This window comes from Squalius cephalus, assembly GCF_949319135.1.
Source record: "Squalius cephalus genome assembly, chromosome: 2".
Lineage (NCBI taxonomy): Eukaryota > Metazoa > Chordata > Actinopteri > Cypriniformes > Leuciscidae > Squalius > Squalius cephalus.
Window position 1 is genome coordinate 2,243,099 of NC_137123.1, and position 24,266 is coordinate 2,267,364.

Genomic DNA, 24,266 nt, shown 5'->3' on the forward strand with positions numbered 1-24,266 from the left:
TTGGGAGAAACCAGGCTCAGTCGGGGGGCCAGTTCTCCTCTGGCCAGCGAACGAACAGTGTATGATTATGATTCAGGCAGCATTATAGGTCAGAAGTCAGATGGAACTGGATATTATTCTGATTGTTCCAATCTAATCTGAGATAAGATTATCTATGAGAGATAATTTACAGTCTGCCGGTCATAATGTCGATGTGTGTTTGTAGATGGTCTGACTGTGTGTGTCTGTAGGTTGTCTCTCTATATGGTGACAGAGGAAGGCTGTGGTCATGTGTCTTCAGCTCTGAGTTCAAACTCCTCACACCTGAGAGAGCTGGACCTGACGAACAATGACCTTCGGGATTCAGGAGTGAAGATTATTTCTAAAGGACTGAAGAGGCCAAACTGTAAGCTGCAGATTCTGAGGTATTTAAGAATATATAAGAGATTTACCACACCAACACAGAAAAGATACAACAGGACAGGTGCTAGCTGTTGGAGATTATGTGGGAAAAGGAAATCTAACCATTATCATATTTCTGGGGAGTGTCAGAAATTTACTCAGTTTTGGCAAGGGATTGAAGGAAATTTGAAAGCTGCTTTTGAGGTGACGATTCCTTGTAATTGTGAATGTTTATATCTGGCTAATATTTCTTTTGATGGGTGGAATACCATCGTTAAGAAACTGATTCTTCTGGCAGGCAGTAAAAAAGTAATTACAAAGAAATGGCTAAAACCAGAGCCACTTACAGTTGATGATTGGATTGACATATTACACTACATGTGTGATGGAAAAGATTTCATTTTCCTTAAGAACCCAGATAGAATACATTTGTTCAATATGGAAAAAAATTATTGATTATATAAAACCAATTCGCACTGACTTTTTTTGAAGCATAAATGGTCTGTAAGGTAATGTTTTTTTAAAATAATTATAAGTAATAGCTCGCCTTGTTCTTGTGTAAAGCACAAAACATCTGTATAAGCTTGAGTATTTAATTTCCATGACCATTGGCAGACATGATGGGTTATAATGCTGTCTCTGTATTGATGTTGTTGGAGCCGTATTTAGAATTTTGTGCAATACCAGAAATATGAACTTGTAGAGATTAAATTTGATTTATTTATTATGTATTACAAAACATTATGATTTAAATGTACAAGTGAATTTTATGTTTAACCCTCTAGGGTCTGGGCTGTTTTTGGGGCCCTTGAGATGTTCTGACATGCCCTGACATTTGTGCTTTTTTCAGTTGCTTATAAACATATTAATGGCAAAGGTGTAAATTCACTCTATATAGCACAAACAGGGCTACAATAATATGTGAGCCACGTGTATGTACATGTTTTCATTTTTGAGAGAATAATGTTTATGCATGGTTATTGAAAAAAAAAAAAAAATCTGAAATAAGGCCACAAAACACATAGTAAATATGTGTCAATAAGACTTTTGACTAATGGATGTCCTCGCCTAGAGTTTTTTCTTCAAAATTATGTGAAAATAGTCTTGCTTTATCGTTCACATAAAACCATACATTGATTTAAATTGATGTAAAACAGGTTTTGCTTGGAAAGCCAATATGCGAGATGGGCGTGAACGAGGAGTGGTTTACACCTTAGAATACAATGTCCCACCCACTCTGCATAATTAGCCATTCATTCAGGTGTGAAACTGACTGAGCCACAATGCAAGGACAAAAGATATATTTAGAAGAAGACTTATATTGACCATTTAAGATTTTGCTTACATCTATCTTGTAAATATGTTTTGCTATTTTATTAAAAAGGTTACAATTACAACAATAATTACAATTTCAACAATATTTCAAGTGTACTCTTTCTTTGTAAAAAAAAAGATTATAGGCCTACATTTTATCATATGTATTCATATTTCAGTCGATTTTTACTCATCTCAGTATAGCAATACAGTTTGCTAAAACATCATCATTCATTCACACACGCGATTTAAATTTAACTTCTGGCAAAGATGAAGCTGACTCGCGATCTTCGCAGTAGGCTAGTGTTTTGGATGGTTTTGTTTAGAACCAGCTTTCTGTAAATATATTTCACATTTTTTAGACATGTGAGGCGAGTAGGCTACGGTCTGGTTCATGATGATCTCCAGTTCAAGCACCTTATGTTGTGATTGCTAGCCTATATTTACTTTAAATCCAGGAAATTTGTTAATGAAAAAATTATTAAAATTAAGATACAATTGATACAAAACGAAATTAGTTTTAAAGAAAGGATTTGTACTTTCTGTTTTGAGGTCTCTGTGAAAGTTTGAAAGTCTTTTAGTGCTTTTTTTAGAGCGCTCGCGTCCATAATGGAGAACTGTCACGTAATATTGTTTTTTCCTCATAAATGCGAACACGAAAAATAAAAGACAACAGACTTTTAAGTAAAACTTACTCCGAAATTGTGTTCTCGGCGGAATTCGCTCTTCAAAATGCTGCCGTTCGTCATCTGAGTTACAATCTTCCTCTGAGGAAAAGGTGCATTCTTCCTCGCTGTCCAGAATCATCTGAAGGGCGTCTTTATTACCGGAGAAGCGTGTCATACTCAAAACGCGATGAACTATCAGTAAGTCTGATGAAGAAACTGTGTTTTTATGGCATTGATGGGGGGCGTATGCGATGCATACTAGATCACATAACTATTTACATGTGAATCGTGCCGGGGGCGGGGCGGCTGCAGCTCATTTAGAGATAATGAAGGGAGAAGGAAAAACGGTACCTCTCCTTGCTTTCAAACGGATTACATGAGTTGAAAACATTTGTTTTTTATATAAATTATTTCATTTAAAACAAGAGATTTCAAGCTTCATAAAGACATATCTCACGTGCCTGTGTGAGAAGTATTCGCTGAGTTATGATTCATTTTCGGACGCGTTTCAGAATGGACTACACGGACAGAGAGAAGGCAGAACTCGCTTCGTGTTTATTTTTCTTTATTTGGCGAAAAGCACAACACTTTGTTTTTATTGTGAGTATACACAAAAATAATACACATTTAACAGAATCGATTGATGTATGAAACTCCTATGGAAAATCAAAGTCAACAGAGTATTTATGAGTTTCTTTTACACTGATAAAAAAAAAGCGAGCTGGTATCGCCGGCGATACCGTCGACCTCAGGGGGTTAATGTTTAATACTTGGACTAACCTGGTCAAGTAAATTTATTGGCTCCACCTCCTTGACACGTCACTACGGTGCGTGAGGGCAGGTGTTAATAATTGAGTAGAATTGTTTGGCAGAGACAGGTTAGAGTGTGGAGAGCAATGGTTTCTTTAGTCACATGAATCGCATGCTGTTGGTATTGCTGTTCACACTGATAGCGTTTTCTTGGATGTTTATTTTGTATTTTTTGTTTTAAAAAGTAAGCCAGAGATTGTGATTAATAAAGACGGCTTTTGTTGTTGTGACCGCATTTCCGTGCGTGCTTTATGGACATGCGTATAGGAAGAGACTCCTCCTCTAACTTCAAGGGGCTAAAGAAAGTTTGAAAAGGATATAAGCCTTCACAGATGTCTATGTTTTTGTTTTATTGTAAATAAGCATTTCTGCCTTGATAAATGTAGATATTTGTCCTCTGAAATTGAAAAAAGAACATATAAGAGATTATTTACAGTCTGCCAGTCATGTGTGTTCTTGTAGATGATCTGACTGTGTGTCTGCAGGTTGTCTGGCTGTATGGTGACAGAGGAAGGCTGTGGTTATGTGTCTTCAGCTCTGAGTTTAAACCCCTCACACCTGAGAGAGCTGGATCTGAGCTACAATCACCCAGGAGAATCAGGAATCAAGCTGCTCTCTGGCAAACTGAACGATCCAAACTGCTCATTGCAGATACTCAAGTATGTGGGACAAGCAAGCCTCATTTATACTGCAGGTCTTGATGCCCAATTCTGATTTGTTGCCTATACCAATTTTACCTTTTACACATTCTTTCAATTGTGACCCATATCCGATTCATGTATTTACATTTGATATACTATCTGAAACGTTGCGCATGCTTAAAGGGGGTTCTTGCACAGATGGACAAATGTGAAATATGCTTGATGCTAGCTTTGCGAAATACCGTATTTTCCAGACTATATGTTTTACAAACTATTAACTTTTTTAATAGTTTGGCTGGTCCTGTAACTTATAGTCAGGTGCGACTTATACAGTATATCAAAATTAATTCATACTGACTGACATGAACCAAGAGAAGACATTGCCGTCTACAGCCGCGAGAGTACAGATGCTGCTCCTGTAGCCTAGCCCTGAAAAAATTTACTGAAAACAACTGATAAACTGTTAACTGAAACATTAACCTAAGGACAACTGAGAAAGACTGAACACAAAAAAAATGCCCCCAAAAAGAAAAAAATCTCCATATTTTTGGTGCTGATGCTGTGGTGACGCGTTCATGTAACATGTAAGGGTGGCACTTCCAATAAAGCATCTAAAAGCTGTCACAAAGAACCGGCAAAAGTAATGATTATGAATGTCAAATATAGCAAGGAAACATTTTAATTGTTTATTAATAAACAAGTGTTTTCTGTGTCAGTGTCGGCTGCAAAGATGAAGTTGACGATGCTGACTTGCGATCTTCGCAGTAGTGAATGCGCCAGAGAGAAATGCACATTTCATACAGATTACATAAGCAGAGAGCAGAGCAGTCTTTTTTCTTTTGTTTTTAATTGTTCTGTTTAAAAGTAGACATTTCAAGCTTTCTATGTCTCAGGTCTGTGAGGCAAGTAGGCTACCGTATATGCTTAGTTTCGGTTAATTTATGATATGAGCTCCAGTTCACGTGTCTCTGCCTTCTCACACCGCAACACAGGTTCGTGGATCTGTGTGTCGCGATTTCAGTTTCATATCACATATCGTTACAGCCCTAGTTAATGTGTTATGTTAACATACTGGACACCTATTCAGCCTGTTGTTCTGTGTGCTATTGTGTAGTAGAATAACTTGCCTTTCCAGATTAAATGTCTGTTCTTGGTCTTGGATTTTGTGAAATAAATGTCTAAATAAATGCGACTTATAGTCCATGTTTTTTTCCTCTTCATGACGCATTTTTTGACTGATGCGACTTATACTCCGGAGCGACTTATAGTCCGGAGAATACGGAAGCCTATGAGAAGTTCGCCAACTATCGCCATGATTTTGAGGCGGAGGAGGACGAAAAGGGCCATCATTGCAGCCTGGCCATATGCTTCAGTTATTGTGTGCGAGAGAGATCTCAGGACTGGTGGGAACATACAACACGATCTCATAAAAGTGTGTATCTATACCACAAATTTTATTTCTCGTGCCATTTATACGCCAAAAATAGTTTCTGCATGCAGATATGCACTGTAAACCTCTTGGGTACGATTAGGAGTGCGTGTGTATTACACGCCATAAAGTACATATCATATGCACGCAAAAACTGCGTATAATATGCACTCAAAAACAATTTTTGGCGTAAATGCCACAAGAAATACAATTCGTGCTATAGATACACACTTTCATGAGATCATGGCGGGCTTTAACGAGGAGTAGTGGGTCTGAAATTTTAGGATGAGCAAGCCAACCTTTGATATGTTGCTCCTACGACGACACAACGTTTCGTCAGGCCATCCGTCCCTTTCCAATCCGATCTGGATGGATTGGAAAGGGACGGATGGCCCGACGAAACGTTGTGTCGTAGGCATTTCCGACCATTATTCAGTGGTATTCGATGCTGTTTGTTCTTATATTCATCCAACTTCTTCTCAGCCTTTACATTATGCTAGGTCGATTAATTCTTCAACTGCAAACCTTTTTTCTGAATTTTATTTATCACATGTTAGAGACAAAGTCTTAAGTGGAGAGGACACTGAAGTGCTGGTTGAGGCTTTTACTAAGTCATGCTTTTACTAAGTCATGCCTTAGATTGTGTTGCCCCTCTTAAATTAAAGAAACAAAAGGGAATATCTCAACCTTGGCTAAGCAATGTTACCCGCTCTCTTAGACAAGAGTGCAGAAAAGCTGAACGGAAGTGGAAGAGAGATTTCTCTTCTAGAAATTTAAACTTCAGATTTCATCTGAGATGTTAAAAGAGTCCCTGGTAGTAAAGGAGGAAAAAAGGAAATTTTTCTCTAAGGTAATCTCAGATAATGCAAATCAGCCAAAAGTAATGTTTGACACAATTGATTATATTTTAAACCCTTCAAGGAATGTTATGAGAGATGCCACACAAGAGACTTTTTTTTTACAAAAAAAATTGAGAAGATCAGAAGTGAAATTGTACCTTTACATTCCCGTTCATCAGTTAATCCTGCGCCGTCTAACTTTTTCACTGACTTTGAACCAGTTTCATCAGCACAGCTGGCAGATATTGTCTTGAAAATGAATGGAGATCGCTGCAGACTGGATATTCTCCCTACTCAACTTTTTAAAGATGTTTTTCATACTGTGAGTTCTAGCCTAACAGCTATAATTAACAGCTCCTTGATGAGTGGAGTAGTACCAAATAGTTTTGAACATGCAATTCTTCATCCCTTGTTAAAAAAAACGAATTTGGATCATACAGTATATAACAACTAACAAATAGACCCATTTCTAAATTGCCTCTCATCTCCAAGATTCTAGAGAAAGTGGTCTATTCACAGCTCTATTCTCATTTGATTACTTTTGATATTTTAGACACATTCCAGTCGGGCTTTAGGCCCTGTCATAGCACAGAATCTGCATTACTCAAGGTCACAAATGATATATTATTATCGTTGGATTCAGGATCATATGTTATTGTAGTTTTATTAGATCTAAACGCTGCCTTCGATACAATTGACCATGAGATTCTTCTCAACCGTCTGGAGTATTGGATTGGTGTCCAGGGTACATCCCTTCAGTGGTTTGCCTCATATTTAAAAGACAGGACAGTTGCTGTGAATCTGGGAGACTTCTCTTTAGTTTGTGGTGTTCCTCAGGGGTCCATTTTGGGACCGTTGCTTTTCTCTCTGTATATGCTTCCTCTAAGCTCTATTTTTCGGAAGTATGGTATTGCATACCACTGTTAAGGCCCTTGCAGACTGAGTCCGAAATTTGCGTCCGAAATTTTAGCACGTTAAAAAATAAATACGACCTCACGTTATGTCAATCACACTTGCACACTGCCTCCGAAACTTTCGTCCGTCAAAAAAAAAATCGGATCAGGTTAGATCTTCTGCGTTTTTCGCATCCGTAATGTAAGGCCCACTATATTGGTCCAATCTGCCGGTTCGCCAATACACAGGGAAGGTATCACGTGTTCTGTCCTCACTCATGCAAAGTATTGGTTGGTTAAATTTACAATACATTTAGTTATGTATTCTCTCGTTTATTTCATCTGACTCCATAAATGAAAGGGTTTTAATGATATCTGTGGATCATTAATCATGAGTGAATATTTGACTATTCCGTTTAACTCTTCAACGAAAATAATATCAAAGTCAGTTAGAATAATCGAATGTAACAATTTATTATGTCAGGTAAATCTTTCATGCCAATTTCATAATCAATTCAAAGATAATCGATACAAAACATCAAATGCTCTGGAATAGAGAGAAGATGCAAACCCAACTTTAGGAAATACGTGAGGCTAAGAGATCGCTCTCTCAGCCTCACGGGCCAATCTGAAGTACAAAAAAGGCCCCGATCTCCCTGCTGCATTTCATTAAATAGCCAGACCTCTTTCACATGTAAACATGTGCTAACAAAAGAAATGTGCATTCAGAGGTAGCACCTCTGGGTGTAGGGAGACCATTTGTCTAGAGGCCAACCCCTCCTTGTATGCTAGTTATCCATAAACCTTCAAAAACCTTATTAACTTGTGTTTTACTTATTCTAAAAATAGGACATTTGTACCAGTCGCACTGTGACATTTTAAATGATACCAAACATGAAAATACTCTGTGATAATCAGTCACATTAAACTATACATTTTCTTGGGAGAAACCAGGTGATCATCTGAGCATGAGAGAGAGGGGGTGAGGGGAGAGGGAAAGAGATGTAGATGAAGTTGATTCGGAGGTGAGACTTTCGTCTCGATGGTGCACGAGTGCCAGTTCAAATGGTAATTTCCAGAGAGGTCCTTTTGTCTTCTCAGGGTCTGGTCACCCCCGAAACAGACTGTCCGGAATTTCCTAATTTATCAATTCTTACAGTAACAAGCATTTGAATGGTGTTTTGACAATTTAGAGCCACAGAATGACGGATACGAAAAAACGCATGCGAAAATTTCGGATTCAGTGTGCAAGGACCTTTATGCCGATGATCTCTAGTTTTATCTTTCTGTGAGCTTAGATAAAATCTGCTCACTAGATAGAGTACAGGAATGTTACAGCGACATTAAACTTTGGCTTTCTAGCAACTTTTTCCAATTAAATGAGAGTAAAACTGAGGTTTTGATTGTAGGTTCTCCCATCTCACCTACTTTTCCTGATCATTTAGGTCCCTTGTCCATAAAGATTGAAGATCATGTAAAGAGTTTAGGGGTAATTATGGACTCATCACTAAATTTTAAGAAACAGATTGGTGCCGTTGTTAAAGGTAGCTTTTTTAACCTGAGATCAATTGCTAAAGTAAAGCATTTTCTATCCAGTAAAGATTTGGAAATCGTTGTTCACTCTTTTGTCTCATCAAAGATTGATTATTGTAATTCTCTATATATTGGTCTCCCCCAGACTATGCTAGTCTGCTTACAGTTCGTGCAAAATGCAGCAGCAAGGCTTTTAATGGGGGTGAGAAAGAGAGACCATATTACCCCTGTACTGCAATCCTTACATTGGCTTCCTGTTAAATTCAGGATTGATTTTAAAGTTCTCTTGTTTGTTTACAAGGCCCTATCAGGCCTTGCCCCCCAGTACATCAGTGATCTTATTATTTCCTACTCTCCTTCTAGACTTCTCAGGTCCTCCGACCAACGGCTTTTAAAGGTCCCTCGTTGTCATTTAATCTGATTTATCTGACCTTGGTGACGTGAGACCGCTAGCAGACAGTCAGTTTAGCCAGTCTGTCTGCTTCCTGACCTGAGCCCCAATTCATGTCATAAATGCTGTTCTTTTGAACTTTATATTCATCAAAGAATCATGAAATAAAAATGTAAATAGCTGTTTTAAACACTGATCATAATCATTAATGTCTCTTGAGCATTAAATCATCGTATTAGAATGATTTCTGAAGGATCATGTGACACTGAAGACTGGAGTAATGATGCTGAAAATTCAGCTTTGATCACAGGAATAAATTACACTTCACCATATATTCACATAGAAAACAGTTGATTTACACTGGAATAATATTTCACCATTTTTGTTGTTGGTATTTTTAATCAAATAAATGCAGAGTTGGTGAGCAGAAGAGACTTATTTTAAAAACATTAAATCATACCGATCCAAATCTTTTGACTGGTAGTTTAGATCTTAACTCGCACTTTATGACCGTTAACTGGAATTGGCGCTCAGCAGCTTCTGTGAACATAAAGCCCGCCTACTTTGATTTGATTGGTCATCTCAAATATTCTGACATTGACGAGCAGTGACAGACCAATCACAGCTCATATGAGAAGATCTTGGTGGTGTGCAATATCTGTGCTGCACAAAAGTAGTGTTAATACTATATTATGCAATTATTTCACCACATTTATTATATACAGCTGGAAAAATAGCGAGGTCTGGACCTCAGTGACCTCATATCTGGCTTTAAGCAGTCAATCTGAACCAGTAATCACTTTTCTGCTGCTGTTACCTGATGGGTAATCTATAAACTATATTATTATGAAATTATTTGTCCCAGTTTTATCTAAATGTATTTTTACATTAAATTATAAATTCACAATAACATTAAATAGCTATAATCTATTAATTAATCTAACTAATGTCTAAAAGTCTAATGTCTAATGTCAAATTATCTGTCTGACAAGCTTTGATAATGTGTGAAATATTATACTAATAGATTATCTAAATAATATAAAAAAACAATAGCTTATATTCCTTTATAAGCACAGATGTGCTTTAAATCAGACAGTCTGAGCAAATGAAATGTTTCTCTGTAAAGTGTTCATCATTAGTTACTGGACAGACCCATTGATTCCTTTTCCCCATTCAGCCCTAAATCTGGAGGATGATGCACATACACACACACACACACACACACACACACACACACATACATACATACACACTCTTGCGTTCAAAGGGAGGATGATGCACACATATAGCCTGGAAATCCAGACCCAAATCTGAAAGATTAATGGTCCGGCATCGACTAATGAAAATCAGCCAGCTCGAGGGGTGGCACCAAGCATGCATTTGAAAATCTCACTGCACGCAATGGGCTAGTTGCACGTGGCCGCCATTTTGGATTTCGGATCAGCGAGTGTGCGGGTAGACACTTCTGGTTTCGCATTATGCCCGGTGCAGGGAGCCGGAGAAAGCTGAAAATTATCTTTTATAGTTGTTTATAGAATCAATTATCACTTAAAATACTACTAATATCCATATTACTATCACACGAGCCAATGGCAATTAAATGCACAGATGCATAGTCAGATAAATGAATGAAATACAACTGTTCACAAACAGAAGATTGTATTTGACTCATGCTGCAATAAATAAACTAAAATAAACTCGGTCGCTGTTGTCTCTCGCTCTCGCTGTCTCCCGCTCTCGCTGTCAGATCACCGGAAGTACTGGCCCACACACTCAAGTTCAAACGTCAACGGTCGCCGTGCACGGAGCGAATAGAATAACACAAAGACCAATCACAACAAGCCCCATACGCTTAGCTACCAGCGGAGCTAACTGGTAGATTAGACTCTTGCCGTATCCAGCTTATTTAATGAGCATCATTACTCGACACCAGAGTAACTCGCAAATTCAACTTGTGCTCTCGTGAGAACTCTGGATTACCAGGGTAGCACACACACACACACACATACACTGGATTACCAGGGTAACCCACACACACACTCTTGCGTTCAAAGGGAGGATGATGCACACACACACACACACACACACACACACACACACACACACACACTCTCTTGCGTTCAAAGGGAGGATGATGCACACACACACACACACACACACACACACACACACACACACTCTTGCGTTCAGAGGGAGGATGATACACACACACACACACACACACACACACACACTCTTGCATTCAGAGGGAGGATGATGCACACACACACACAGACACACACTCTTGCGTTCAAAGGGAGGATGATGCACACACACACACACACACACACACATATACACACATATATACATACACACACACATACACTCTTGCGTTCAAAGGGAGAATGATGCACACACACAAACACACACACTTGCGTTCAGAGGGAGGATGATGCGCGCACACACACTCACACACTCTTGCGTTCAGAGGGAGGATGATGTGCGCACACACACATACACACACACACACACACACACACACACACACACACACACACACACACACACACACACACTCAGTCACACACACTCAGTCACACACAAACACACACACAATCTGTTCTGTGACTAGAGTTGCCATCCGTCCCATAAAATACTAGATCGTCTCGTATATTTACAGGTAAAATGAAGCGTAACAAATCAATAAGGGTTTGTCCTGTATTTTACATTACCTTTGAATGCAAGAGTGTGTGTGTGTGTGTGTGTGTATCATCTCCCTTTGAACGCAAGAGAGTGTGTGTGTGTGTATGTGTGTGTGTGTGCGTGCATGTATGTGTGTGTGTGTGCGTGCATGTATGTATATGTGTGTGTGTGTGTGTGTGTGTGTGTGTGTGTGTGTGTGTGTGTGTGTGCGCATCATCCTCCCTTTGAACGCAAAAGTTTGTGTGTGTGTGTGTTCATCATCCTCCATTTGAATGCAAGAGTGTGTGTGTGTGTGTGTGTGTGTGTGTGTGTGTGTGTGTGTGTGTGTGTGTGTGTGTGTGTGTGTGTGTGTTTGTGCATCATCCTCCCTTTGAACGCAAGAGAGTGTGTGTGTGTGTGTGTATTATCCTCCCTTTGAACGCAAGAGTGTGTGTGTGTGTGTGTGTTTGTGCATCATCCTCCCTTTGAACGCAAGAGAGTGTGTGTGTGTGTGTGTGTATCATCCTCCATTTGAATGCAAGTGTGTGTGTGTGTGTGTGTGTGTGTGTGTGTGTGTGTGTGTGTGTTTGTGCATCATCCTCCCTTTGAACGCAAGAGAGTGTGTGTGTGTGTGTGTGTGTATCATCCTCCCTTTGAACGCAAGAGTGTGTGTGTGTGTGTGTGTGTGCATCATCCTCCCTTTGAATGCAAGAGAGTGTGTGTGTGTGTGTGTGTATCATCCTCCTTTTGAACGCGAGTGTGTGTGTGTGTGTGAGCATCATCCTCCCTTTGAACGTAAGACTGTGTGTGTGTGTGTGTGTGTGTGTGTGCATCATCCTCCCTTTGAACGCAAGAAAGTGTGTGTGTGTGCATCATCCTCCCTTTGAACGCAAGTGTATGTGTGTGTGTGTGTGTGTATGTGTGTGTGTGTGTGTGTATGTATGTGTGTGTGTATATGTGTGTGTGCGCGCATCATCCTCCCTCTGAATGCAAGAGTGTGTGTGTGCATCATCCTCCCTTTGAACGCAAGAGTGTGTGTGTGTGTGTGTGTGTGTGTGTGTGTGTGTGTGTGTATATGTATGTGTGCGCGCATCATCCTCCCTCTGAACGCAAGAGTGTGTGAGTGTGTGTGTGTGCATCATCCTCCCTTTGAACGCAAGAGTGTATGTGTGTGTGTATGTGTGTGTGTGTGTGTGTGTGTGTTGTGTGTTATGTTTCCTTTAGAAAATGAATATGAATCATGTGTGTGTGTTTTATAGTGTGGATCATTGTGGAGAGTTCAGAATTACACCAGGATTTCACAAATGTAGGTCTACACACACAATCATTTAGTGATTTAGTGTTGATTTGTGTCATTTAGTGAAATGTTTCTCTTCTTGTGTTCAGATGCCTGTGATCTCACACTGGATCCAAACACAGCAAACCCTGAACTCATTCTGTCTGATGAGAACAGGACAGTGAAGAGTGTGTCTAAGCGTCAGCCGTATCCTCGTCATCCTGAGAGATTTGATAATGTTCCTCAGGTTCTGTGTGGAGAGAGTCTGACTGGACGCTGTTACTGGGAGGCTGAATGGAGCGAATCTGCTGTTATATCAGTGTCATATAAAGGAATCAGCAGGAAAGGAGGGAGAGACTGTATGTTTGGATGGAATGACAAATCCTGGAGTCTGTTCTGCTCTAATGACAGATTAGCTGTCCATCACAGTGATAACGGCTTTGTTATTCCTGTTGTCTCTTCATCCTCTAAGAGAACAGGAGTGTATGTGGATGTGTCGGCCGGCACTCTGTCATTCTACAGCGTCTCTGGCAGACAAACACTCACACACTTACACACACTCAAACACTTATGCACACTCACACACATTTATACATTCAACACCACATTCACTGAACCCCTCTATGCTGGATTTTGGGTTCATGAGTTTAACTCCTCAGTGTCTCTGTGTGACATTAAACAGCGTCCTGAGAGAAACAACAGTGATACACACACAACCGGGTGAGTGAAATATACTGTGTCTTAGTGAAGGATTTTTCCAGACTGAAAAGTTCAATCCTCTGTTCTTCATACATCACTAAACACTAGAGATGCACCATATTGGGTTTTTGCTGATACTCAATATGCTGATATTGCACAACATGTTTTGGCCTGTACCAATAAATACATATTTTCCTCTGTTTTGAAACAACACAGAGTCTCTCCTGTGCAGAGACTATAAACACATTATTCTTCATTTTAGTTAGTTTAGAGCTAAAACTATTTTTCCTTCAGTTTGTGAGGTCTCTGTGAAATAGGGCTTAAGACTGATTTACTGGTATTTCTCAAAAGCTCCTTGTAGATTTAAAAATCATGGTTTCCCCATTATGGTTGAATCACGGAAGCTACACCAGTTACCTTTGCCAAGAAATATGAATTTATTATGTATCATGTGTCAGACAGAGAGAAACAAGCATAAGAATAAGGCTACATGAGAGGTCTTCATCCCAGATTTCTCTGTTCTCCATTTCTTTATCTTCTCATCCCATCATACTAGATGTAAATGGTTTCTCTGGCTTTATGTTTCTCTGCCATTAAGGTTCTCATGCCTCTAAGTTTCTCCCCATTCTTTGTTTCTCCTGTGCCTCTACCCTCATGCCATATGGCTTTGTTTCTCTGAGGTGGTACAGTAAGTTAGAGCTTATATACATTACAGAGCAGCTTCCTTTTAAGGTAACAAACATGTAGCTTAAGCTTTAAAAATGGAACGTATATGTCATACGAACACATGGCACAATTCACTTCCATATTAAGAAACTATCTTTGTTGTTTACATCTGCATCAGTTGAAACATGTTACATTGTACACACCCTCTACAAAATATAGCTCACCCACCTGTCTCATGTGACATGATCTTCACATGGTTCATGCTATCTATAGTCTCCTCATGCACTGAACACATGCATAACTCTGGCTTGACAAAATACATTATGAAATTATGAATAAAAATGAATAATACAAATACATTACATTAAACAGTAAATTTTAGTCTTCAGTCCCTCCACTGGAACTACGACAGTCAGTTCCACACGTCACTCCACCAGTGGCCATCTAATGAAGCGATAGAAGGAAAGGAAAAGCAGACCAAAGAAAGACACGATAACAAAACAAAATAAACAAAATAAAGATACAATAGAAACATAAGGAAAAGGGAAAACACGAAACAAACAAATAACCCCACCATGTCATGTCCCCGTGTACTATGTGTATTTTAACGTCTATGTGTAAGCATTTAAAATGAACCCCAATCATCTAAGAAAAGGAAAAACTAATAATTATTCTGCCGGTGCCTTGACTCGTTAAGTACTTAACTCCTCAAGTTCCCGGCTAAAACAACAAACCAAAACAAACGTTGATGTTAAAAAGATCCTATCCCTTGGGGTTGAAAATCAGTAAACGAGTGTTCATTGTTTGTGAGGTTGTGGTTTGTAAGTATAAAATCTCCTATTTCACTCCTTATGTCCCATTCTCAGTTCTATCCATTTCTCATCAAAGGAGCATTTCTAAAGTTATCTTTAGTTTAAATAATGAATTAATTTTTCCCCTGTTACCCAGACTTCTTTTGAATTAGCAAAAACAAAGTCTTCATCTTTAAACACCACCATGTCTTGGAATTGTCCAATGTCATGTCCAATGATCTGAAATGTGAAACCTATGATAGAAATTAATTCAACATCATACAGCCATTACATATTCAGGATCTAAAACTTTTAGACAATTTATAAACAACTAACACCATAATCTAAAATAAATTAATGATGTTTATTTTACTCTCCATATAATTAATGACAATTACCCTCATGGTCTCAGCTAGTTCTTGAAAACTCTTCCCATCAGCTCTTTCGTATATAATTTTCTTTCCTCAGGGTGTTGTCCCCTGACATAGATATTTCAAGTTATGACATTTGTCACAATGAAATACAAACCATTCAAGGAATGCGGTCTCTGGTGATCAGGCATTGGAGAGCTCACTTTTCTAGGACAGACTGCTGTAACCCTCAGTGATGCTGTTGGCCTAACAAACATCTGCTCAACCATACCCACCTCACATCTAACACCTCCCAACAGGGTAGGTGCCCAGTGGTGGTGACCCTCTGCATTAGGTTGTCCTCCGTTGGCCAAAAGAGAATCTTACCCGTCTCTGAGAAATCACCCCATTTACACTGGTAACCGCTCTTTCCCATTAGGTCATTTTTAACAGGTATTTTCCAAATCTCAGGGAAGTGCATTCAAGAGCCATCAGAGCCATTCGGAATGCCTAATAGTGTAAACATGGAGACAAATTAATGATAGTATTTAATTACTAGAATCCATCAAACATCTTCACAGCAATGCTGAGTTTACTCAGTGAATTTAGTTATTACAACCATTAATTCAGTGTAATGTTATGTTACTTCAATAACCGGAACCAATCAATAACTGGAACCATCAGTCCTGTACATGGTGAAAACAAAGATGAGACAAAGAAGTTACTGGTCATGGAATAAACAAATAAAAATGGTCTCTTCTATCATTCAAGGTAGAATATCATTAAAACATTTAACTCCCAATTGCATATATTACTTCTTTAAAAATCTCTGTCTATAATTTCCAACTGAGATGCTGTGCTCACTCTAAATAGCTTGTTACTTATGTCACAGGCTCAAATGACAAAATCTAAATGACTTTGAATAAGAGAAATACTTCTGAGAGAATGTCAAGACTATCTCAGAGTAATTCTGCATTTTCAATACTTTTATAATTTCATTCTACTCACTTTTACGCTGACTTAGTCAGAAATAATATGTATTTCAAATAAACATCTTTGTTTATTTTTGTAATTTCTCCTTAATTTTTTCCCAACTCACATTCTTATGGAGTCATTATATATAATTTTCATCAGCTTGTACTTGTCAATTATCTATACAACTATTATCAATGATCTTTCATCAAATTAATTCCTTAACTTCAATCTTATGTTCTTATGTCTTGTTCTTTTTCAGACATAACTCAAATTTTGTAATGTTAAACAATGGTCAACTTTCAAACACACTTTAACACCAGAAATCTGCTAAAAAGCTTAGCTTGTTTCTGTTTTTCTCTTCAAATACCCCAAAGATAATGTTTTGCTATACAATTACCCTTGTGTATTCTAGAGAAGCAACAGGCTTTCTATTTATATCTCTCTGTGTGTGTGTCTAAAGGAGGGTATAGATTCCAGAGGAAGGGGCTGCTTCACTCTCCCTTCTCACTCACAAAATTAACCATCATATTTTCAGTTATCTTTGAATTTCTTTTTTCAGTTAAACTCAGATCAGTTGCTTTTTTCTTTCATTTTTTAGTTTTAGTTTATTTCTTTGAATTTTCTTTTTCCTCTAAGCTTGCTCAGAATAGTATCCTCAAAATATTTGAACAGCTTTACGGTCAAAATCAGAAATGCCTGCGATCTTATCTAGTTACATCGGCACATTTATACTTTTATGACTCCAGTGTTAATGTCCTTAGAGCTTATTTTTAACCCTTTCTATGGCGCTCGTCACACTTAACTACTCCTGTCAATCAAGTCTTGCTGCCTTTTCATACTTGTATTAATTCCAGCGTTGATGTCTTTAGAGACTATTTTTACTCCTTTCTTTGGAAACTCCCTACATCTAACCGCTCCTATTAATCAAGTATCCTCAAATATTTTCTAGCTTCAATCGTCTTACAGCTAATTTCCCCAATTTTTGACTAGATAGTCTTTTTTCTAAAAAAGATCTATCTCTATCCCAGCATATCAAATACCCTAGAGGTTTACCTTTCAGAGGAACTTAAATTCCAAATTAAATTTAATTAAATTCCAATTTTTAAAGGTGCATGTCTGACACATGTTTCTTGGCAACACAACTGGTAATTTAAAATAGCACAGTTCTTTTAAGCAGTTTCAGTCTATGTTTAATCATCAGGCAGACTCATAATTATTTAGAATAAAATAAGGTCTTACCTGGAATGGCTGAAAATATTCATCCTGTTCGTGACGCCAAATTGTAGATTTAAAAATCATGGTTTCCCCATTATGGTTGAATCACGGAAGCTACACCAGTTACCTTTGCCAAGAAATATGAATTTATTATGTATCATGTGTCAGACAGAGAGAAACAAGCATAAGAATAAGGCTACATGAGAGGTCTTCATCCCAGATTTCTCTGTTCTCCATTTCTTTATCTTCTCATCCCATCATACTAGATGTAAATGGTTTCTCTGGCTTTATGTTTCTCTGCCATTAAGGTTCTCATGCCTCTAAGTTTCTCCCCATTCTTTGTTTCTCCTGTGCCTCTACCCTCATGCCATATGGCTTTGTTTCTCTGAGGTGGTACAGTAAGTTAGAGCTTATATACATTACAGAGCAGCTTCCTTTTAAGGTAACAAACATGTAGCTTAAGCTTTAAAAATGGAACGTATATGTCATACGAACACATGGCACAATTCACTTCCATATTAAGAAACTATCTTTGTTGTTTACATCTGCATCAGTTGAAACATGTTACATTGTACACACCCTCTACAAAATATAGCTCACCCACCTGTCTCATGTGACATGATCTTCACATGGTTCATGCTATCTATAGTCTCCTCATGCACTGAACACATGCATAGCTCTGGCTTGACAAAATACATTATGAAATTATGAATAAAAATGAATAATACAAATACATTACATTAAACAGTAAATTTTAGTCTTCACTCCTGATCACACACGATCTCTAAACTGTAATTTACTATTCATTTTCTGTAATTTTCTAGCTGTAGTGTGATCTTCTTTTCTATTAATATTCCTGCAGACGAGGAATAAGACAGAAATAGTCAAATTCACTCAGTATTACTTGATCTATTCCAGCACTCCCTCACACACACACACACTCTTGCGTTCAAAGGGAGGATGATGCACACACACACACACTTGCGTTCAAAGGGAGGATGATGCGCGCACGCACACACACACACACACACACACACTCTTGCGAATACAAATTTAGATACTTAAAAGTTCATTCTTGTAACTTGTGATCTTTACAGGCACATAGCACATGTTCTGTGTTGCTTATCTGTAATTGCATGCTGACACAGAAACAAACATGCAATTAGGGTCTGTGAAGTTCTTACGGGTAATAGTCTTTTCTGGTTGGAACTGTCATTTTCTCGTGAGAGGCTTGAGTCATTTGTTTAATGAAACGCTGTGGACGCATAGATAGTACGCCAGTAGGAGAAACAACAGCAGAATTGCTATTTTCTTGATCCACAACCAGGGTTTACCTAACAAGTTTCCGAACCATGAAGAATTATCTTCAGTCATCTGGTGTAATTTTGCTGAAAGATCAAGAATGTCTTGTTGGATTTTGCTCAAGTTCTCTGTTGGATCCATTAACCCGGTGCAGCTCTCAGGGCCGATAATGGTGCAGGCTCCCCCTTGCGTTGCAAGAATGTAATCCAAGGCCACTCTGTTCTGTAAGATCATTATCTTGTGCAAAGCGAGAGTGTTTGTGATGTATCCCAGGGCCAAAGCCGTATCATTGGCCAATTTCTGTACAGAATTCGATAAGCTTCTGACTTAATCAAGGGCCTGCATGACACCATAAGACGGGATTAATGCTCCAAGAGTTCTTGACCACCATGTTTGTGCACAAGTGAGTTCTAGAATGCAGCCATCTTCTTTGTTCGTGGAAGAAGCTGAATTTTGTAGATATAGAGGGGGTGTGCCACCCATGGGTTTTCTGCTCCTACTAAAGGCGGGTGTGGCATGCAAACATTCTTTTCAGCAAACAAGGCGTTTTTTGACATATTCATCAGCTCTAAGAATATGTTGTTTCTGAAGTCTACACTTTGTGCGATGTCCATGATGATACGGCAATCTTGATCATGTTGATGGATGCCTGAAGGTTCCGTATGTGACTCTCTGCGTTGTGTATTTTTTTTCTTTTTCTTTTGTGATAGTTGGCTTGACTGTGGGTCTAGTTGTTTTCTAGAGGTTGTGGCTTCATACGCAGGTGAGGAGGTTGGTGCATATGGGTCTCGGGACAGCCATCAAGTGGTATCTGCACAGAGGAAGAAAGAAAACAAAAGACGACAGAGCAGTATTTGTTCAAACACTAGGGTTGTATCCTTTTCAGAGTCTGCTATTGTTGTTCCTTCTTTCCCTATTTCTTAATTCCTGCGACACCTAAAGAACAGTGAGGTAAGGATGGACTAGTGGATGGGGAAGGCCTATGAGGCAGTCTTCACCGCAGGGTTGGCCCCCAAAGCCGGTTGCATTCGGTTCTTCCCTGGGCTCCACACTGGTCCGTGTCCTATCCTATCCCTATAGGTGGGGGAACAACTTTACAGTGTGACACATGAGTCCAGGTTTTCCTTCCCTGACACAATCCTGCAGCTGCTGTAATCAACATCACTTGATGTGGTCCGTGCCACTTAGGCTCTAATGGCTTGTTTCTGAATGACTTTATCATGACCCATTGACCTGGGATAATTGTGTGTCCACCTTCTGGTGGAGTCTGCCAACAAGAGTAAAAAGAGTATGCAGCGGCTAAAGGTAGCATACAATGATGCAATGAGGTTGCTGCTCCGTGTCCCTAGGTGGCATAGTGCCAGTCATTTGTTTGTGGCTAATAGAGTGCCAACCTGTGAGGCACTCTTAAGGCAACGGATGTTTGGTTTTATGTGTTGACTGGACAATTCAGTGAACCATATAATTGAAGCCCTAGTCAATCCTCTGAAAAGCTGTTATAGATACTCTTCGAGGCTTAGACGACACTGGTGTAATAGCCTGTATATTCTATAGGCTATTATGGAATTTTGATGTATTTTTGTATCTGCTTTTTTATGCTGTATGTTGTGTTATATGGACCTGTGTCTGCAATAAAGTTATATATAAGACTCAACTCGCTCTTTGGCACTCTGTACTGCCTTTGTGAGGTTTTCACAGTAAGCAATCAGGGCATCTGAGGCAATGTGTACATCAGCATTTCTAAGATCAATCACACCTGGCATCTGCATCGGGCGTCCAGTAATAATCTCATAAGGGCTCAGTCCTACTGATCTGTTAGGTGACGCTCTCATACTACACAATACTTCTGGCAGTGCTTCGACCCATGGTACTCCTTCCTGATGCATTTTGCTTAGCCTGGTTTTGATTGTTCTGTTCGATCGTTCAACCTGTCCTGATGCTTGTGGCCTATATGGGCAGTGAAGATTGTGAATCTTCAACATTCTAGACACTTCCTTGACTACCTGTCCTGTGAAGTGTGTACCTTGATCTGAGTCAATGCAATCTGGTAATCCCCATCTGGGGATGAAATCAGTGACAAGACATTTAGGAGTATGTGCAGCTGTAGCACGCCCTGTTGGATAAGCTTCTATATATCTTGAGAACTTGTCTATTACTACCAAAACGTCAGGTTTTCCCTTATAGCGAGGCAACGATATGTAATCAACTTGCAGGTGACGAAATGGTCCTGGTGGAGCTGGGGTATGTGTTGCTGCTGTAGTTGCTGCTGGCACATCATTATTTTTCTGACATGTAACGCATCTCTTGACTGTTTCGGTGGCTACCTTTCTGAATTTTGGATTCCACCATTGATTTGAGAACCTGTGATTCATCGTTGCTGGATCACTGTGACCCAAATTGTGTATTTCTTGAGCCAAATATGGCAGCAGTGATTCGGGAGCAACATACTTTCCCCCTCTGGTCCAGCAGCCGGATGAATCCACAGTGGCTCCTTTGTCTAACCATGTCCATGCTTCATATAGAGGAACGTCTTTGTACAGATCAATGAACGATTCAGGAGGCAGAATTGTCTTCTGTGCTGTACTACCTGAACACACTTGTACAGTTGCATAGGAACAAGCCTGTTTAGCGGATACATCAGCAAGAGCATTACCTTTAGCTTCCGTAGTATTAGTTGTGAGATGTGCTTTCACTTTGATCACCGCTAATTTCTTTGGAAGTTTCATGGCAAACATTAGATCTTTCACTAATCCAGCATGCTTAATGGGGGATCCAGTAGAAGTTAAAAACTGTCTGCTTTGCCAAATGACACCAAAATCATGAATTACCCCAGAAGCATACCTGGAATCTGTGTAGATATTTACAACTGATCCTGAAGCTAGCGTGCATGCCCTGAAGCTACCGTGCATGCTCAGCGTGCATGCTCATGCTCTAGGCTACTAGTTCTGTAGCTTGAGCTGAAAAATGATCTGGAAGACGACCTGAAGCTACAACTTCAGTGGTGGAAGTTACTGCATAACCTGCTTATCCGTTACCTTCAATGACTTGAGCTGAACCATCAATAAACAACACAAATTCTGAATTCTCTAAGGGAGTTTCTTTTACTTCACTCGTAGGTTTGTATGTAAGCGTAACACAATCGTTAGTCATTTCTCCTTCATCCTCTAACACAACTTCAGTCATTGCAGACATCATACATGAGGATGGGTTTGTGACTGGCGCACGCTGTAAAACAATGTTCGGGGCTGTGAGGGTAGTTAACCAATTTCCCCAATGGGAGGAGGTGACAGAAGTGACTTTTGCTTGTTTCATTAGTGCGGACACTGCATGAGGCATTTTACAGTTACAATCTGACCTAACACCATTACTGATGAAGCCTGAAGAGCTAGATTGACTGCCTGCACTGCTCTAAGACATGGGCCCATACATTGAGTGACTATGTCAAGTTTACCAGAATAGTAATGAATTGGGTGTTCATGGACATAAAGCACAAAGGGTCTGTCAGATTGAGCAATTCCTAATGCTGGTGCTTGACATAGTGCTCTCTTCAAATCATTGAAAGCTTTGAAATGAAGTTCTTCCATACAAATAGTATCAGAATCTTTAACATGGCCTTTCAACAAGTCATAGAGCGGCAATCGAGGCATAGTCTTCAATCTAAGGTCTACAGTAACCTGCTATTCCTAAAAATGATTGGAGTGTTTTAATGGTAGTAGGCAGAGGTATGGCTTTTACTGAAGAAGCTTGACACAGGATAAGAAGCTTATCCTGTGTAATAGATATATTTCCTGCACCAATTGTTTGACCCAGAAACATGACTTGGTTTTTTAGCAATTTAAGCTTTGTAAAAGCTGCATTTGTGTCATTTTTTTCTGCAAATAGTCCAACAATGCTGCCAATTCAGTTTGATGTACCTCATGATCTGTTGAGGCAATCAAAATATCATCAACATATTGAATCATAGTGGACTGTTTGACTGGACATTCTGGGTCACACAAATCACGTCTTACAGCCTGATGGTATATGGTTGGGGAATTCTGAAATCCCTGTGGCAACCGTGTCCACTGGTACTGCTCATAGTCAACTGTGAAAGTTAACCATGTCTGGCTGTCAGAGTGTAAGGGTACAGAAAGGAATCCATTCGACATATCTATTACTGAAAAAAAAACGTACAATCTAATGGTAAGCCATTACAAATTGTAGATGGATCTGCTACTAGGGGGGTGATTTTATCGATGTGTTTATTGGATTTCTTGATGGGCCATATGGGTGAGTTACAGGGACTGTTGGTTTTAACTAGCACTCCTTGCTTCAGCAACTTTTCTACAATAGGTTTGATTCCCTGTATAGCTTCCTTACGGAATCAGATATTGTTTGGTAACTGGATGTGGAGTTCCTGTCAATTTGATTTTTGATATTTAATGGAGTACATAGCAATTTTGTAGTCAGAGTTTTTGGGCCAAATTGTACCTCTATAGGAGGGGTTTCATACAAAACAGAATCTTTACCTATTACGCCAGTTAAACAAATTTTGGTTTTCTTGTACGGGATGTTTAAACCTTTAGCCAATTTTGTAGGAGTTACTGTAATTTCTACACCTGTATCAAGCAAAAAGTCAATCTTTTTTTCTTGTATGCTACCTTTCACAAAAATTATTTTGTCATTGTGATGGATTACAGGGGAAAGGTAGCTACTCACAGCCCCAACAATTAGTTTTTTTCCTGTTCTTGTTGTGCTCTTAGAAGAGCCTGAGCGAGCTGTCCTAAAGTTTCACTGGACACTGGCGGAACTACTTCAGGGTTGTAGGTGGGCTGAGAAGGAGCAGAATTATGCATAGTATTTCTTCTACTATCTTGCAACTTCTGCCTACACTCTTTCTCCCAGTGTCCTAATTTTCCACAGTAGTTGCATTTGCCTTCTCTTTTAGGCCATTGATTGTCTTGTTTTGTTGTGTTAAACGTAGCTGCTGCTACTCTCACTTTGGCCTTAACATCAGCATCTCTTTCCCATGTAGCTAACCTGTCTTGGTTACTTCTGAGAGTTCTGTTAGACCAAGTTAGATCTAGAAATGGCAAGGCTCTTCTGTACTCAGCTACAAGGCCATCTTCCCAGATGCGGACTAGGGGTCCTTTGACATCTAACACACTTTCAGAATCATCAACTATTCCACTGAATAACTTACAGTGTATTCACTTACAGTTTCTTCTTTCCTTTGCACACAGTTAGTGATTCTGGACCAGTCTATTTTGGGTCCCATGATATTCTTTAGAATTTCCAAAACACCTTCTCTCAAATCGCCTTTACTGGCATGTTGTAGTTCAGAAGTAACTGCAGACTCAAAACTGTTGAATTCAGATTCAGTTAGAATTTGTGATATCAGCTGTGTGACTTCTGCCAACGACATGTCATAGAAACGCATTTTGATGATC

The 24,266-nt window shown here is 39.2% G+C and overlaps 1 protein-coding gene across 3 annotated transcripts in view; it reads left to right on the forward strand.

Annotated features, from left to right (window-relative positions):
• LOC307154416 (NLR family CARD domain-containing protein 3-like) overlaps positions 1 to 24,266 on the forward strand; it is a 67,906-nt gene that overhangs the window by 26,927 nt on the left and 16,713 nt on the right. For 2 of the 3 annotated variants that reach the window (XM_079864336.1, XM_079864337.1), the window contains exons 5-8: positions 231 to 404; positions 3,659 to 3,832; positions 12,823 to 12,869; positions 12,950 to 14,851. In XM_079864336.1, the coding sequence (XP_079720462.1) occupies positions 231 to 404; positions 3,659 to 3,832; positions 12,823 to 12,869; positions 12,950 to 13,563 (1,009 nt within the window). In that variant the 3' untranslated portion in view covers positions 13,564 to 14,851. Of the gene's footprint in view, positions 1 to 230; positions 405 to 3,658; positions 3,833 to 12,822; positions 12,870 to 12,949; positions 14,852 to 24,266 lie in introns of those variants that run through there. The other variant, XM_079864335.1, reaches the window with a different exon arrangement.